At 33.4% G+C, this 17397-nt stretch overlaps 2 protein-coding genes across 2 annotated transcripts; one reads left to right on the top strand and one right to left on the bottom strand.

The window, feature by feature from the left end:
• Positions 1-27: 27 nt before the first annotated feature.
• LOC135691131 (uncharacterized) lies at positions 28-2036 on the top strand. The gene has a single exon (XM_065208898.2). It carries the CDS (start codon positions 113-115, stop codon positions 1475-1477), a length of 1365 nt encoding a protein of 454 aa, XP_065064970.2. The 5' UTR covers positions 28-112; the 3' UTR covers positions 1478-2036.
• LOC135691129 (glucose-6-phosphate isomerase) lies at positions 1860-15767 on the bottom strand. The gene is made up of 22 exons (XM_065208896.2): positions 15560-15767; positions 14589-14679; positions 13979-14047; positions 13617-13685; positions 13000-13050; positions 12772-12796; positions 11560-11618; positions 10760-10906; positions 9975-10046; positions 9600-9644; positions 9201-9254; positions 8950-9010; positions 7636-7679; positions 7190-7225; positions 6537-6620; positions 6078-6110; positions 5356-5485; positions 4791-4867; positions 4315-4443; positions 3034-3109; positions 2333-2399; positions 1860-2178 (listed from the first exon to the last, which is right to left on the bottom strand). The coding sequence occupies exons 1-22, from the start codon at positions 15679-15681 to the stop codon at positions 2055-2057; spliced, it is 1665 nt and encodes a 554-aa protein (XP_065064968.2). The 5' UTR covers positions 15682-15767; the 3' UTR covers positions 1860-2054.
• Positions 15768-17397: the final 1630 nt, after the last annotated feature.

Genomic DNA, 17397 nt, shown 5'->3' with positions numbered 1-17397 from the left:
ACATAACGCAAAACGAGGCAGAGACAACATGATAACAACAACTACTCTTTTTGAGATTTCAAACTGGATGCTGGCAAGTGTTATTTAAAAACAAAGAAAGTCTTACTTAAAAATGGAGTTCGAGAACCTGCAAGTTGAAGTTCCTTTGGATGACGAAACCGATCGTAGCAAAGAACAGGTTTTAGATCCAAAGTGGGAGAAAGTATATCACAATCAATCAAAAGGTTTTGTTGTTGGGTTAGATTTGCATTCGAAAGAAGCTGTTTCACGGAAAGAAAGAAGGGCAAAACGTTTCGGGGTGAAGTCTACTGAGGGTGAAGATGTGGAAACAAAAGATCCTTTTAAGAATATAGAACTTAATAGAATCGAATTTCCTCCAGTTACAGATGCGGCAAATGCTGAAAGTCGGCCAGAGTCCTTGCTCCTTTATGGTGTCGGTAAGATGAGCACTAAAGATGTGTTTCACTATTTTAAAAGTCACGGCCCTGATACCATGGAGTGGATTGATGATGACTCGTGTAATGTTGTGTGGGAAACAGAGAAAATGGCACAAACAGCTATGAATGACATGAGTAGGTCTTATGATGAGCTTAAAGAATTCATTGGAGGCATTGAAGATGATGAAAGAAATGAAGAGGCTGCAAAAATTTGGAGAATAGCACGACCATACAAAAAGTCTGACTGTTTATTTTTAAGAACATCTACTGTGGAAGACAAAAAGTTGCCTGGGGCAGCAAAGAGAAGTTTATACTATCTTGCCCATGGGAATGGCAGGCAGTCAGCAGGAAAACCAGGACTTATAAGTTCATCAAGAAAAAGGAAAATGCAGCAAGCAAATGAGTTTGTTAAAGAAAATCTTAACTCTAAAAAGCCTGATGTTCAGTTTATGTCTTTAGGTGATAAAAATACAGCAAGTAATTTGGAACCAGATGATGAAGTCATGGATGTGGATGAGGAGCTCGACTTTATACCATTGAAAGCGCCAAGAAGTATTGCAGATAAATCTTCTCAAGGAGGAATGTATGCTGATAGAATTGGAACAAGAAATGCAAATCAGGGTGGTTTGCCAAAATTTGGAAGAGAAGAAAATCTTAAAATAGAAGTTAGGAACTTCAAAGAAAGCTCATCAAAATGGACATCCGGAAGGAGAAATCAGCACAAAAGAGATGGTTCAAACAGTGAAGATGAAAGTGACGATGAAGAACTTGATTCAGACACAGAAGTTGTTCTTCCCGATTCCACTGAAAGGGAGAAAAGCCAAAAAGAAGACTTTAGAAACAACAGTGACAACAGTGACGATCTGAGGGAGGAAATTGCTTCTCAGGATCTAAGGGCAAAGATTGACAACAGTAACTCAACAGAGAAAAACATGCCAGATCTTAGACAAAAGTTGCAACAGAAAAAGAACCATTTAGGACTTACTAAAGAGCAACTTAATTTGTGCATTGAAGTGACAGAGGTATCTGACGAAGACTAGCATCAAGTCTTTTATTTTCTTGAGCTATTCTGACAATTAAAACTCCTCTTGTACACTGACTGCATGAATAAACTCATTATTGCTAAGCCGAAAAATAAAAGACATACAGCCAAAGATTCCATTTGCACAATATTAAGAGGTTTTCATGTGCATGTTAGAAGTTACATGTGTTATGATGTCTTCTTTTGTGTTTTAAGCAAAATGCTGTTTTTAGTGAAACATTTTGCTTTCAAATGTCCCAATCCATTTACATGATGATTTGCTGTTCCTCTCCCTCTTTATTGTTACTGACCTTCTCAGATGAATATGATCTAGGGCTGCCCCATTTATACATTTTAATATATTTTGCCAATTAGAGTCTAACACAAAAAAACAGTAAATATCATCTCTGATGAAAGTCATTGCAAGAGAAATCAAATTGAAATAAAAATATGATGTAAAAATACAAGCATTTCTTTTTGCTACATTTGCAATTAATGTTTGTGCATTTTAATTGTGCAAGTGTTTAATGAAAAATATATTATGGAGCCAAGCTGATATAAATAAGACTTAAAAGCAACTTGATATATCCATGTGTTTATCCTTTATGACACTTGATGAAGTTAATCAATCCATTTGTTGATGCATCATGGGATGTCACTTTTGAACTATCTTTTAAATCTTCTTGTACAGCTTTTGCAAGTTGCTTCCCAAGCTCAACACTGCAAATAATTAGAAAATTCTTCATACCTTGTGAAATGCCACAAGTAGTCACAGTTGGTAAAATAGTTGAAATAGTTATCATAAGTTGTAATAAGTAGTGTACATTGTATTCATGAATAATTATTTGAAAATTGAAAAGTTTCATCTACCTACCCCCACTGATCATAAGAATTTATATTCCAAATGACACCTTGAGTGAAGATCTTGTGCTCATACATGGCTAGAACAGACAAATTTCAATTTTAAAAAGGTATATCTGTGAGTCAAAAAACAAGTTTAATTAGTGTAACCTTTGATGGGTTAAGTTTGCAAGAAGGTTACTGGCAATCCTCTGGGCCTATAGTCATCAAATGTGTTTACACTGTATACAAAAAACTATACAAAAAATCAAGGCTCTATTATTTTTCTATTTGGCATAACACAACAAAGATACATTGACATTAAATAAACCCTATGAGATATCAGATTTAAAGAAGTATTTTGATTTTTTGCCTATTTTCCAAGGGCACCCTTCTAGTCAAGTACTTTGTATCAAGCTGCAAAAAATCAGCAATTTGTTGCAAATCAATCAGAAAAGATTAGGTTTACTGCTATGATTAAATTTACTACAGAAAATTTATAATTTTAAACAGCCAGCACAGCTTGAACTATAGACAAAATAAACTCCATATAAAGTTATTTGACTTTAAAATAAGTGCCTTTTTATGTTAAATTTGCTATCTAGTCAAACTCAACTCTGAAAAGATCAAACAAGTTGCAATTCAATGTAGATGATGCATTGTAGACTGATGAATGTGCCAGTGTTTGGTAAACGAATTATTTATCTAAATTCTTGGCATAATTGCATGACTTACCAATCAAACTGCCAAGCATAAATGGTGTCAATTTGGTGAAAATGATGGAATTTGTTGGTTTGTTCCCTTCAAATACCTTTACAAATGAAAGCAAAGAAGTTTGAATGAACCACAAAAAAATAATCAGAACTAGCAACTGACTGAAAACTTTAAAATGAAGTAAGATTCCTTAACCTGGTCTTTTTTAATCAGAACCCAGTCTTTGATGCTGCCCATTCATTCCTTCAAAGTCTACATAAATGATCAATCTTTCCAAAGCAATAAGGAAAACATCGAAAACCATTCTCATAAATCATAAAGTCCTTGTGGCTGTCAGGAATCAACTTTCTTGAAAGACTTGGCATTCATTTTCTCACTCTTCATGCATACCATCAACCCAATTTCCTTGTTCACCTCTAGTTTCACGCATTGATTTATGCCCTTTTGGTCTTCACTACCAGTAACATTGTCTTTAATTTTGCGTTATTTCGTAGTTTCAAAAAACCGATTTTTAGTTGATTACTACTTTTTCGCGCACTCACTGATCAGTTGCTTTGTTTTTCAAAATAAAACATAGTATACGTTGCCACACCAAGAGCTTGTCGGCCTTCAATTTTTTTACCACGCTCCATTTGCTAGAATTTTAATATAAATTTATCTAAAGTGTGAATGCTGACTTCATTTTCAACCCCACATTGGTAGATGAGTTGTCCTCACCATTCTTTTGCAACGCAGAACATTTGAAGAATCGTTCGTATAATTCACTGATTACCCTAGGCGCTCTGTCTGTCAATGAAGTCACATTTCCCCCGACAATGATAAGCTTACTATAAACAAAAAAATATCTGCAGTCTGTTTCTTAAACTTGCCTGCCTAAATGCCTCTGTTGGTCGCTAAATGAAGCTACACCATCCGGAAAAAATAGACATTAAAACAACCAGGTTTTACACCAGTTCTGTCTTCTCGCTCATCTCTTCTTCTGATTACATTTGAAATACCGTTTAGACAGAAATACATCTTCTGTATTGTTTTCTATTAGCAAAATATTCGAATTTTCGTTGTAGCCTAAGTTTATTTAATTTCTGAAGTTTTGCTCATACAGAGATCATAGTGACAAAGGCCATGTTGCATGCACTAAGCTAATCAAGTTTGAGTTCTATGCTGTTTTGCTTTCTTTTGATAAAAGATGACATTTAATGTCAAGAGAAGAATTTTTGAAAATATGCAGTAAAAAAATAAATCGAAGAAAAAGCTGTCAATGTAAATCTCTTGCCAGGAAACAATGGAATAATATTGACCAACCTTGTGGGGCAAAATATGTTCCAACTTGTCACCTTTAAGACCTGATTTCTCTAGCTCAGCTCTCGCTTCCTCTTTTGTTTTTCCTTTCATAAGTGCTTCTGTTTGCGCAAGCCAATTTGAAAGCAATATCTAGAAAAGAATTCAATGTTTCAAATGGTAAACAAAATTTCTAGAGTGCCTTTGTTAATCATAGTATGAGTCAATCATTGTGACTTGATTTATCAGCATCGTTCAGGTTTGTGAAATAATATGTAACTTTAACACATTACAAAAGCACTTCTGTTGTGACTTCTTCCTTCTAGGTATTTGGCATTAAGCTACTGACGTGAATAAAATTTCAGGTCTAAACAGAAAGGAACTGCACATATTTTTCAAAGAAATAGCATGTTCTGAAAAGATATATTTTGTGTATATTCAGTCAACGTTTGTGTTTCCACAGCCTGGCTCACTGGTACCCAGTAACTTTAGAGGTTCACCTCATGGTGGATACCCTTGGCGATTGGATTGTGAGTATGTACAGGAATAAGAAAGTCTGCTGGAATCATCTTTGTTCCTATAAAAAGCAAATAACTTTAACTCTGTGATTCTTGCAAATACTTTTTAGCAGTAGAAAATTTAAGAATGGTTTTGAAACAGCATCTAGACATACTTAAGCTTTCGTCTGACACTCACTAGAGTATATAACGTCAGTGTAATGATTGAAATTTGAAGTTCAGACATCTATAAATGTACTCATTTGTGGATCAAAATATATCAGCGAGAAATGCAAACAAATGACAGGTGTTGACAGGTGAAAAAGTCTTGCTTTTTTAGGTCCTTCTCAAAATCCCTAATAAAGAGTGATCATAGATCAGTAGATCAGTAAAACTGAGAAAATTATTTCCTTCTTTCCCCTTCCCTGACACAAATCCCTTCAAAAACACGACCATCACATTTAAAATACCCTTTGTTTCTTGTATATCCTAAACTGTAGATATTTACTGGGTTGCGACTGGCATTTTGTTTACACTGTAATTAACTGAGTTGAAAAATGCAGTTTACCTTGATGAATTAGTTGGTAGAAAGCATGCTGTCCATTTGTTCCTGGTTCCCCCCAGATGATTGGACCAGTTGAATAATTCACGACCTCTCCATTTCTTGTTACAAATTTGCCATTTGATTCCATGTCACCCTTGCAAATAAAGTAACATTGAATACAAAGTCATACTTAGTTCAAAATATTGATACAGCAAATTGCCACAAATGTCTGGTAGTGGAAGGAATTCCTTGCATTAAAAAATGCTTGCAAATGAACCTATGTGAATATGTACCATTAACATCACTGCAACAAATGCTATAAAAAATTGACACTTTTTAAGGACAACTTAATGCTTACAAAATTCAGTGCAAAAAAACTGTCCATAATAGATTAACAAAGCAAAATTTGTACCATAGATAAAAAATATCTTGAAATCTATATTTCAATTATGCAATTGTGCTCGACTTATTTGATAGCAGTTTTCGTCATATAAGGTTCAAACTTGAAAGATGACTGCTTGGTACTATTCTCTTTGATACTTTTGATTCTAAATATTTCTGATAAACGATTCATAAGAAGAGATAACAGATACAGAGCAAAATGATGATGAGACTGTTGAGATTCTCTGTGTAGCTGTCTACATCGCTAGTTCTTTTCATAGGTTTACATCCATTATTTGTAGCAGTTGAAATAAAATTCAAATATGCAAGAAAACGAAGATATAAAGAAAAAATAAAAACAATACCTGTTGGAAATAGGCTGGGAATCGATGCATGTACTAGAAAAGAAATAAAACAAATATTTACAAGAGATAAAACATTTTGTTATCAATACAAGCAGTTTTGAAAAATTTTTAATTTTTGCGTTTCTAATCTTCCGTAAAGGAAACTTTGTTTCAGGCATAGCGGTGAACGAGCAAAGCAAAATTGTAACGGTCGATCGCATGTTTAGTCATTGGACACTTACTTAAATATTTTGACTAAACAGTCACCATAGAATATGCAAAGGTCATTGAAAAGAAAGTCAGGAAAGACTTATGTAAAAAGAATTTTCCTATTAAATTGGACATAAATGACATTGCTAGCTTACAACAAGTTCTCTTGTCTTAACTGCAAGACGTTTTACTTTCGTTTTACACTTGAAAATATCTTGGTAAAAAAGGAATGAGGATTGCAAGAAAGCTCATTCTAGCAAAATTATTTACTTGATCATATGGCAGGATGGCATGTGTTTGCGCTCCAAAGAAGTTGTTGTACCAAATACCAAGAAGAGCAAGTGTTATTGGAATCTAATGAGAAAACGTAGAGAAAATAATAAGATTTAAAAAAATACACTTAAGACAAAAAATTCCATACACAAAATATGTCAATAAAACGATTAAATTTAACTCTAAGTCACCTCGCTCGATAGCATATTACTATCTGTTGATGATTAGGGCACTTCAAGGATCACGTAAATCAGCAAAATTCTTAAAAAAGCATATGGGGTGAAAAGCAAATTTCTGCAAAGGTCTGGCAGAACAAGCACTTGGTGGGATAATTTTATCAATGATATTGTAGTGCCAGATGAATAGATTGAGCATTTACGAATGTGTAAAGAGATTTTCAACAGTTGTCTTGAACTTAAGGTGTTCATCGAGGAAAATCTGCTGTATCCGTACTTGTGCAAACGGGAAGTCTATCCGTATCAAAAGATGTATGGCACCGTGTAAACGCGATATATCTGCCAACCTTTTATCTGGATCAAAAGCCTAAAGCATCGGTATTATCATATATTGATGTAAATGCAAATTTTGGCAAATTTATCAGGACACAATTTAGCCTGAATACAGGAAAATTAAGCACTGAAATGTCTTACGTTAGACTGAATCGGTGCTGTCTTGAAATGGTTGTCCTATTGAAAGAAGAACAAGCTATCGATAAACTTAAAAGGTAACTTAACAGAAAGAAAGGTTATTGCTGCATGAGACATTATTCTGAGATTTGTCACAAAACTATTAAACCCACTGACCTATCTAAGTAAAAAAGCATGGTCCCTTGAACTGCAATTTGTTTAAGTATAGAATATATACATTTTACGCACGCAGGTCAGAAAGAACACAATATATATTATTTTGAAAAATGCTGTCATAAAGTGCCCGATGCCGAATAGACAAGCTGTACACACTATGTGCTGTAAAACACAGGGCGGTTCTAAGTTTCTACTCCTAGAAATGCGATCATCTGGCAACTTTTGTTAAAAAATAATAATATATACCTAAATAAAAAGAAAATATATACAATTAAATAAAAAGGACATATTACCATGAAGTGAGCTCCAGAAAGCAATGCTTCAAAATTTTCCATCCCTTGAAATAATTAAGGAGGTTTGAAAATTGCCAAAGTAATTAAAGAGTGTAAAAACGGAAATGCAAAAACATCTAAATAATATACACTTTCGTGCCAAACATGTGAGAACAATGAAAAACAAAATGATAGCTCCGAACTAGTATTCTAACATTAATTGAAAAATGCCTGTTGTGGCGAGATGATAGAAATGGCGAAAGAAAAATTGCAAATCCTAGCAAATTTAATATGGTTTCTACAGAAAGACAATGGTGAGAACAGAAAGACAAAGAAAAACATTTGACGTGGAAAAGAATCATAAGCAAGGAATAAAAGAAGCAAAATAACGCAACTTAGGTTGAGCTCAACCCAAACTTGAATCAGTCCTTCCAAACAAAAAACCATCAAAATGCTTTGTATCTTGCAGACCTTAAAATGATGTTACTAAGAGCTGTAGACAAGACCGAAAAGCAAATGTATCCCAAAAAATGGACCACCCTTCTTGGACCAAGGCAATGCCGGAACAATGCTGAATATTTTGTTTAAATATTGGTGGAGCGGCACCAGGCATATACAGAACAAATACTGGCTGGGTAAAAAAACTTTACTTTTGAGCAAGAAAATATACCTAGTTATGTTTCAACTGTGACAAATCAAATTTAAAACAATGCTATCGTTATCTTTCTACAGCCCCCTCAAAGTAATGTAAATGTTATTGACAGCGTTTTCGTGAAATATCTAGGAGCTGCAATCCTCTAAGTACAAAATGACCTCCGCAAAAATTTGTTTGAGATTTTGTTTTGATTTCAAAGATATTTTGTTGCAAAATAATTTAAATCCATTCTATGGGAAATGGCAGCTGTGTAAAAATCTGGATGCCATCCGACAAAATATTTAATGATACAAGTTGTACTTGCTCGAAAAAAGTTGATACTGTTCTAATTTATTTGATTTATGTTTATTGTTCCAGTTGGGTCAAATTACAATCGAAAATATCAACCCTCAATCGTGCTATGCTTCACTGGTTTTATTTGCTGTTCTTGAAGCATATAGTCACCAACATTTTTAGCCAATCGTCCTAAAACTTTGTTCATCTAGGCATAGCATTTGCCGTAGGGTCTATACAGTACAGACAATAATGTTATCGTACGACAGTGAAAGGGTGCAATAAATAAAGAAATTTACTTTAAAAATAAACCAAGGTATCTTGTAAAAATCATAGATGTTGTTGTCAACTTGATGATAATTAAATATTTCTCGAAAATCAGGCATAAAAATCTGCCTAGAACTAACCAATATACACAGCAATCGACAAGCCAATGGCTGACCAAAGAGAATATCTTCCACCAACCCACTGCAAAAGATTGAAGTTCACTGATTCGTAAAAACAAAGAATTTTGAGTACAAGATGGATACAAAAATCTGATTCAAAGGAGAATGAAGAAAATAAAACACACATTGAAAGTGTTGATATTGATGATAAGTCTCAACAAAAAATTGTTTTTTTCTTGAATTTTTGGTTTGATTTTGGTGATAATACTCACGTCCCAAAAAGCAAACATGTTCTTCTTGTCAATGCCAAACTCTTGTACCTTTGTCTAAATGAAGAGAATGGTAGATACAGAAATAATGCGATAACTGAACATGAATTGTGGAATAACTAGCTTCTGTAATGAACATATATCGTTGGACCTATTACAAAATAATGCATGGAAAAAGGCAAATCAAAGAGAGAAAAAGAATCAAGGACAATACTCAACGATCCCTTGAAAACAAATTTAGCTTCAAAAACAGTACTTTGCCAACCTAAACGTTACCAGAAAATCAATGCCATTAAATATATCTGTAGATGCAAAAATCAGTTTAGAAAAATATCTCCTAGATTACCGATTTTAATAACTCAACATTGAAATTAGATCGGTTTTAGCAAATCATGTACAAACCTCATTAGTTGACAACGCAACAAAATGTCTTGCAACGGCAGATTTCTACAAAAAAATTATCCTTCATTATATTACGAGCTACAAACTAATCTGGATTAAAAAAGAAGTTCTATGGGATTCAAAGGCAACACTGCATATACACCGCCCGATCCATTTCTTTCAGCTTTTATAGGCAGCAAAAAGTTCGAGATGTGTTGATTAAAACAGTCTAAGAACAACTAAAATAGCATGTAGGAATGGTATAATATTTAAAACCATCAAAATGAGATAGAAATAAAGTGATTATAAACATGTCCAATATACAATACAATGTCTTATGTTAGTTTGAAAGAAGAGATATTGAAGAGATAGAGATATATTGACGCTACAACTTACATCAACTGCCTTCTTCAAAAGCCAATCCTTTGCAGAGTTTGCGTTTGTTATGGTTTCTATCGTTGTAAACGTCTGAAAAACGAACAAGATCAAAATTCGATTCTCTAAGGTCATATTAATGTGCGAGTAAATGTAACTCTGCTTTCATGTTAATTGTTGATTACACAATCTAATTCTTTTTGAAGAAATTTTAATATGATTTAATCTAGCACAGTTTTTAATGAAAGTTTATAAGCTTCTTGTTAGGTTTATTGAAAACTAACAGTTTGCATTTCAAGGCCTACAAAGTTTTCAAGATCTATCTTTTTCAATTGATTGGCATACCTGTCACATTTCCAAACATAAACAATATCTTATGAAAATCTTGTGGGACATTGCGTCGATCGTATTTAAAGAGGAAAAAAATTAAAAAACAAGTCTTCCAAAATTCAATGCATAAAAAGTTTTCTACTACAATAATTGTTCAATGTAAGTGCACCAATGTCATATTTTGCTCTCCTGTTTAACAGACAAAAGAAACGACAAAGGTGCATGTGAAAATAAAAATGTGTTCTTCCTAGGCTCTTTCTTTCATGCGTATAAGTTTTTTTAGTCAAACTTCAAATTGATCAACCTGCTGGTTGCCCACTTCGCGCGAGAAGAATTGGAATTCGAGTTTTTATGACATATCCTGCTGTTTTATAGATGATGCATCAAATAAGAACAAAGTGAAAAAACTAGCGCCCCAAGTACTATATTTATCACAGTTTTGCTTATCACAATTCAACGGAACACCTTATACAAACCTTAGATGCAATTATGAAAAGTGTAGTCTCTGGGTTACAATGCGCCAAAGCTTTAGCCAAATGAGTGCCGTCGATATTGGAAACAAAGTGCACATTCAAATTGGCCTTTCCGTAAGGCTTCAATGCTTCTGTCACCATATATGGCCCCTGCAATATAAGAAATATAAACATTTTTGCTCAATGCTTCTAAAATACTAGCTACAGCAGGCGTTTCTTTTTTGTACTATCCAATTATTAATTGCAATTACATATTACTAGTTAGAAGTTTTGTTTCTTATGTTGAGAGGGACCTGCCAAATTTATGTTATTATATCCCCCAATCTTTGGCTTGTGCATTCTACATAGCCAGAATCACACTGGCACGAAAACTCTTAGATAACGGAACTCTTTTGGGTGGTAGGAGCGCAATCCTTTTGAATGGATAGAAGGGATTTCCGTGATGGCTTGAATCTGACTTTCACAAGGAAATATTACCGAGTCATTGTAAATCTAGAGAAACTGGACCAAATTTTATCATTTTCAGTAGAATAGGCAAGTGTTGCTATCCTTTCTTCATCCTAAAAAACCACCAGCTTAAAAGATTTTTAAGAAAATTCTGAAACCCAATGAGCTTGTTGCTCGTAGAATAGTTCTTTTTTGGTTAGGCATACAAAGTTTTTTTTAATAGCACTGGTACAAAGAAAAAGTTTGTGGCCTGTTTAATTGGAAAAGAAAAAAACTAAGCCACAAAATAACTCTATAAAAAACTTTAAATCTAATTATCACCATCGTTTAAGAATAAAAAAATAAGGATACATTACCAGGTCAGAGCCACCAATGCCAATATTAACAACATCTGTGATAGCTTTTGCAGTATACCCTTTGTACAAACAAAAATATTTTAAATCAACATTGTGATGCAAACAGAAGCAGCTTTAGCTTACGGTTTGATGGTTTAAATAATTTGCATTAACGTTTAGGTATTTATTTAAAGGCTCTTGTGCAACTGTCATGCTTAGTGGCAGTTTTCTTGAGAAATTGACTGTGTTTTGTTTTTTCATGCAGTACAATATTTGGCTGGTTCTTTGAATTGTAGTCACAAAGCATACGGGTTGCGTAAGAGCCTTTAAAGCAAAATCATACCCCGTCAAACTTCTGTGTTCAATTAAGCATTTGACAGATAACAAAAAATCAATTTCAAGAAAAAGGAAACTGAAAATTGATTTCATTATGTATAAGGTATCAGGTACCATGGCCAAGCAGGATTCTATAATATTGAATATATCAAGCAAAAATATGGTTGATTATTCTGCATTGTGAATATGCTTGCCTTTTTCAGGCCAAATTTTACAATTTGGAATTTTTCTGAGTTCAATAGCCTGCACAATTTCTCTTGGCCTACTATTTAGATTTGGCCTTTTCAGCAGAACTTTTAACGCTTTTTCATTGTTATAATATAAACTTAAACTTCCTAAGTATCAAATATCAAATTTCAAAAGAATAGATTCGAATGAGAAAGTTTCTTGGTTCCTGTAAAGCCCATTTGCAAGCCCATCCAGCATTCATTCTGCATGTCTGGTGAGTCAAAAACACAGAAACACAATAAATTATCTTAGCAAACAGCAAGAAGTTGTGAAGTTTCCTTGTGAAACGCTGAAATACTAGCCTGCCAACATTAAGGCAAACTGGTTGGACAGAAGAAAGAAATAGTCAAACAAGTTGCCCAAGACATCTGTCTTTTGGAGTTTCGACATGTTCAAGTTTTCCTTAAGGCTTAGGGAAAATTGGATCAGTAGGACAGAAAGAAAAAGACAGGGCATTTCATCTGAGAAATCACTGTTTTTGAGTTTGATGCTAGGCTAATTCCACCATCCCCAGGAAATTGGTGCCTTCCATCATTCTACCACTCTACAAAACAAATGATTTTCATTCTGGGCATTTTAATATAATAAATTTTTCTTTTAATTCTATAAAAGTGAAAACACATAGTCTATAAAAGTGAAAACACAACTAAATAACAACTAAAAACACACCTTTCCATGCTCCATTCCTTACAGCCTGCAAAATCAATGAAATTTGATATCAATGGTTTCATTGGTATCAAACACTTTTATTAAAACCTCAAATTATCAAGCTATGTATCCACTGGCAAGGTAAAAAGTATCAAAGAATACTACTTGGTATAAATAAAACTGGGATAGATAAAATAATGGCAAATAAAAATAAACTTTCAAGTTATTGATGAATAAGTTATTACATACATCAGAAAATTCTTTCATTTGTGCAAGGACTTTGTTCACTTCAGGCATTACCTTCAAGAAAGGCAAAAAACAATCACAATATTTTAAAGGGAAATTTGATCAATGGTATGGACACATTTGCAAAGTGAGCAAAGGAAATACATTAAAATGACTGAAAATCCCCTGGTTTGATGAAACATTTGATTTCTTTCTGGGAAAATTTTCGAGACATATACAGCAATATCTTTATTTTCACTTTTTACTTAATGAAGCAAAGATCTATATTCTTTGCAACAGTCTCTTCACTTTAAACACATTCTTTCCCCCCTCAAGTTTCCCAATATGATTGATGATAGGGTTCATGGGTACGGTAAAGTTTAACACCCATATGCATAGGAGACAAGAACATTTAACGAATGTACCACACGTACAGGTTTTGTATACCTGAGCCAAACAAATGTGAAACATAACAACTTCAAATCAATTTTTTTCAGCTGCTATCAAGATAGATTCTAGAAAGAAATGACACAGACCGTGAAGGAAAAGAAATCAGACAACTGGGAAAAATGGCTTATTATTACCTTATCATTAGATTTGGATAGTAACACATATGAAGGAAAAAGTAATGTAAAACTCACATCCTTTCCATCCACTATAATAGAAGCATTAGACCTATTTCTCAATGCAATATGTAAAACAGCTCTGTCCTGAAAAAAATGTTAAAATAAGCCATAAGATTAACTTCTGCAAATTACACAAAGTCTGCAATAAGCAAAAATTGTGACTCGGTTTAAAAGGAATCCCAGAAAAGCTAGGATCAAAAGAAAAGAAAAGAATCAAAAACATCCTTCTACTGGCTTTAATACCAAAAAATTATGGAAAAAAGCCTAATACAGAGCATTTCACAGTAATTGGGCTGTGAAAAATTTGAAAAAGTAGACTCATATATTTCTGATTAAGCTTTTATTTTTATCATCAAGTTTGGAACCAAATCTCTTACCTCAGTGAAGTTAATTTTATCACCAGAAAACATCCTGTCTCTCATTTGCTCAACATTGCATGCAGTTGCCTGTAATAAACATAAAATTGATATTATCTTTTTGAAAATTATGAAGTAGTAGAATCATTAGGTAACATAGTGGTTTATTTCAAAAACAGAAATTCTTTGTTAACATTATTACCAACTAAATTTAAGTTATAATGGATGAACATGTTATCTAAAGTGTTGAAAATTGTGTTTGTTATAAATTACATTTCAATTAAGTCAAGTAAAATAAGCACTAAAAAAGCACTCAAATAAATAAGCACTCTGATTTTTTAAGATAAGAACTCACTTTTTCAAATGCAAATGCAATATCAAATAAAATTATCAGAGATGTTAAATTTCATTATCATATTATATTTTCAATTGATTTTTAAAATGGGGTTTATATGATGTGCTTATATTTATATATAAGTTATATTTTTTATACATATAGTGAACAAGACAAGATTATATATTGTAAAACACAAAATAAGTTGGTGAAAGAAAAAATAATCATTTCTGCCAAATTTTTTCTATAAGCAATTAGATCTTTTTGACATAGATGCATAGTATAAGATTATCTCACAAGGTTTTGTAGCAGTTTCAATGTTTCTTCATTGATTATGTTTTTGGAGTAATCAAGAAGGAGTTTTGAGCCATCTGACTCCAGGCACAATCTACAATAAGTGAAAACAAATTGGCATTAGCATAATTAAGATTGCTCTCTTAAGTCTACAAAAAGAATCATCAAAAACTGTTTCATAAAAACGATTGTGTACAAAAACATTTTAAATCATTAGTCAACACAATATTTATCTTTAGGAATATCAGTTTGAAGGTGATGGTAAAAATCCACATATAGAGCTTTGTTGTGGCAAAAACAAGCCATGACATATGCACACATTGAATGACTTGTTATAGGATCCAAGGTGTCATTAAGGCAGTTTAGCTCATGTAAATTATTTATCACACTAGTCTGCAGATTGTGACTTTGTGTGCTTTTGGCGATCTCCAGGCTTAGAAACAGTTCATTTGACAAAATAGCTAGAAATGAATGCAGTGCCTGAACAACACATAAACTACTCAAGGATGTTGTCTTATGAGCTGAATAGCCTAACATTCATATGTGAAAATAAACCGGAAAGTAATGATTGTTTTCTTGTTCTGAAAACCTGGTTCGTGCAACAGCGCACATGCTAACATCACTAAGGAAGTTGAAATCTTTACAACGGGAAGCAAAGTTACCCAAGATTCTAGCTTTCGGAATGATCTCATTACAGCCAAAGGCATTTCTAGCTATGAATTTTTCCAATTTCTTTCCATTCAAAATGCAACTTTTATTGCCTTCACCGTGTAGATCTGCAGCCTCCCTGCAACTTGCAAGCCCACTTTCGAAACATTAACATCTTGCTCTTAGGTGTTATAAAGTTGGCATTGCACCGTGTGTGTGGATACACCAGCATAAAGGAAATGAAAATAAATTTAACCAAAAAAGCAAAAAATTGAAGTATCTTTTATAGAATTGAATTTTGTAAAAACATGAACAGGGTTTTATACTTGAATTTGTCAAATCTTGCAGGGTCAGCTTTGAAAAGTTCCCTCATGTGCCACGATTTTGAAATTTCTTGGTGCTTTTGCAAGGCTTTCCATTCAGGTAAATTTGTCAGACTAGTTGCCATTATGGAAGATCTGCAATGTTGACTTTGCTTTCTCTACTTCTCAATTTGCGTCTCTTTCTCTCTTGGCTTTTCTTGAGGTGTAATCTTGTGTCAGCAACCTCGTTTTCATTACTAAAATGTCACGTCACGCCCACTAAGCATGAACTTTGGGGACCAAATTTGCTACAACAGCAGCCTCCTGGACGCTAACCAATTTGCAAACTTCAGATGAAAAATGGCATAGATGAAAGAGGGAACTAATAATTAATCTGAAGTCGCCATTAAGGACAAAGTTTTTCACTTTTTCAAGTTCCCTTTTTTCAAGAAAAGAAACAAAGTACAAGTCGATCTTAACAACACATTTAATTTTTTATGTTTATGCTTTAAGGTTTAGTGAGCTTTACAACGTAATTACATCCATGCAAACATCCCATTTTCGGTTTTTGTTTCCGACCCTATGCAAAGTATTTAATGCACATAAATCAACTCTTGTTTATTTGTTGTAGTTTATTTTCGTTTATTAAAAATTAACACTTTGTGCAAAACTTGACTGTCGGAAATCTGAATTTGTTAAGTCCTTTGGCCTGTAAGAATTGAACAATTTGAAAAAAGAAAAATGTTTAAGCTTTTAAAAGAAATTAAAGGTCTATAAACGTGCTTAACTCGTATCGAATCAGTTAAGAAACATCAGAGAAGTTTTACTGTATTCAAAAGATACATTTCACACTATTTAACTCCAATAGGAAACCTTTCTGGGCGCTCCTTCAAACAATGGTATTATACATGCACTAGAAATGTAAGTGCCTAACTGACTGACAACGTCGAGGCTACTTCTTTGGAGAAAAAGGAAGATACAGCTTCGGCTAGCCTAATATTCTTGAATCAAGGTTTGCATTCTTAAAGAGAGACTCTTTGAAGGCGCCTTTATTGAGTTGATAGCATATGTAGGTTAAAACCTTCCTTCTGAAAAAAACTTATTAATTAGTTTATGGACTTTTTAGTTTATACCATTGTCTCCATGTTTTTAGCACACTTCTACATAAAAATAAACAACATAATTAAAACTCAAAATCAACGTCATCACAAATCGAAAGTCATGACACTTACTGACAATTTTTTCACAAGTATCTTGATATCTTAAAAGGCTACGTTTATCACTAGACACCAATATGAAAGTTTCCAATTAATTCATAAACTAAATCGTTTCTAATAGTAAATTTGAACCTACCAAAAGAAAAAAGAGCATACTCCTAGTGACGTCAGCAGATGCAGATAAGATAAACATGAAATGCAATAATGGGCTATAATGGCGGGTCTGATGAATGACAGAGCCAAGGCGAGCGTGTATCAAGCGAATTGAACGTTTATGGCGAGACGTTGTTCGATTTGACACAACCAAAAAACATGGGTGATCATCCCAGTATATATGTTCCTAGCCCTAAATGCCAGCACTCATGGTATCATACTTTGCTGAAAGCGACAGGCGTAGAGCGATTTGGACCTTATGAAACAATTCTTTATAATATATACATAAATATACATGTATCATTTAGCTTGATTACTTCCTTGATATGATTACCTTGATTACTTCCTTGCTTACTAAACCAGAACAAATTTAATTGAAAGATAAGTCAACTACAACTTTGAGGTTGTTCGCGGGAACAAAACCATGAGTCTCTAGGCTTCAAATTACGTCACCAATCCTTCGCTGCATTTAATGCCTAGTCCAAAATTTAA

This window comes from Rhopilema esculentum, chromosome 4 (assembly GCF_057945365.1).
Source record: "Rhopilema esculentum isolate cy_ngs chromosome 4, ASM5794536v1, whole genome shotgun sequence".
In the NCBI taxonomy this organism is placed as follows: Eukaryota; Metazoa; Cnidaria; class Scyphozoa; order Rhizostomeae; family Rhizostomatidae; genus Rhopilema; species Rhopilema esculentum.
The sequence above is the reverse complement of the archived record's forward strand: the minus strand, read 5'-3'. Positions and strand labels throughout refer to the sequence as shown.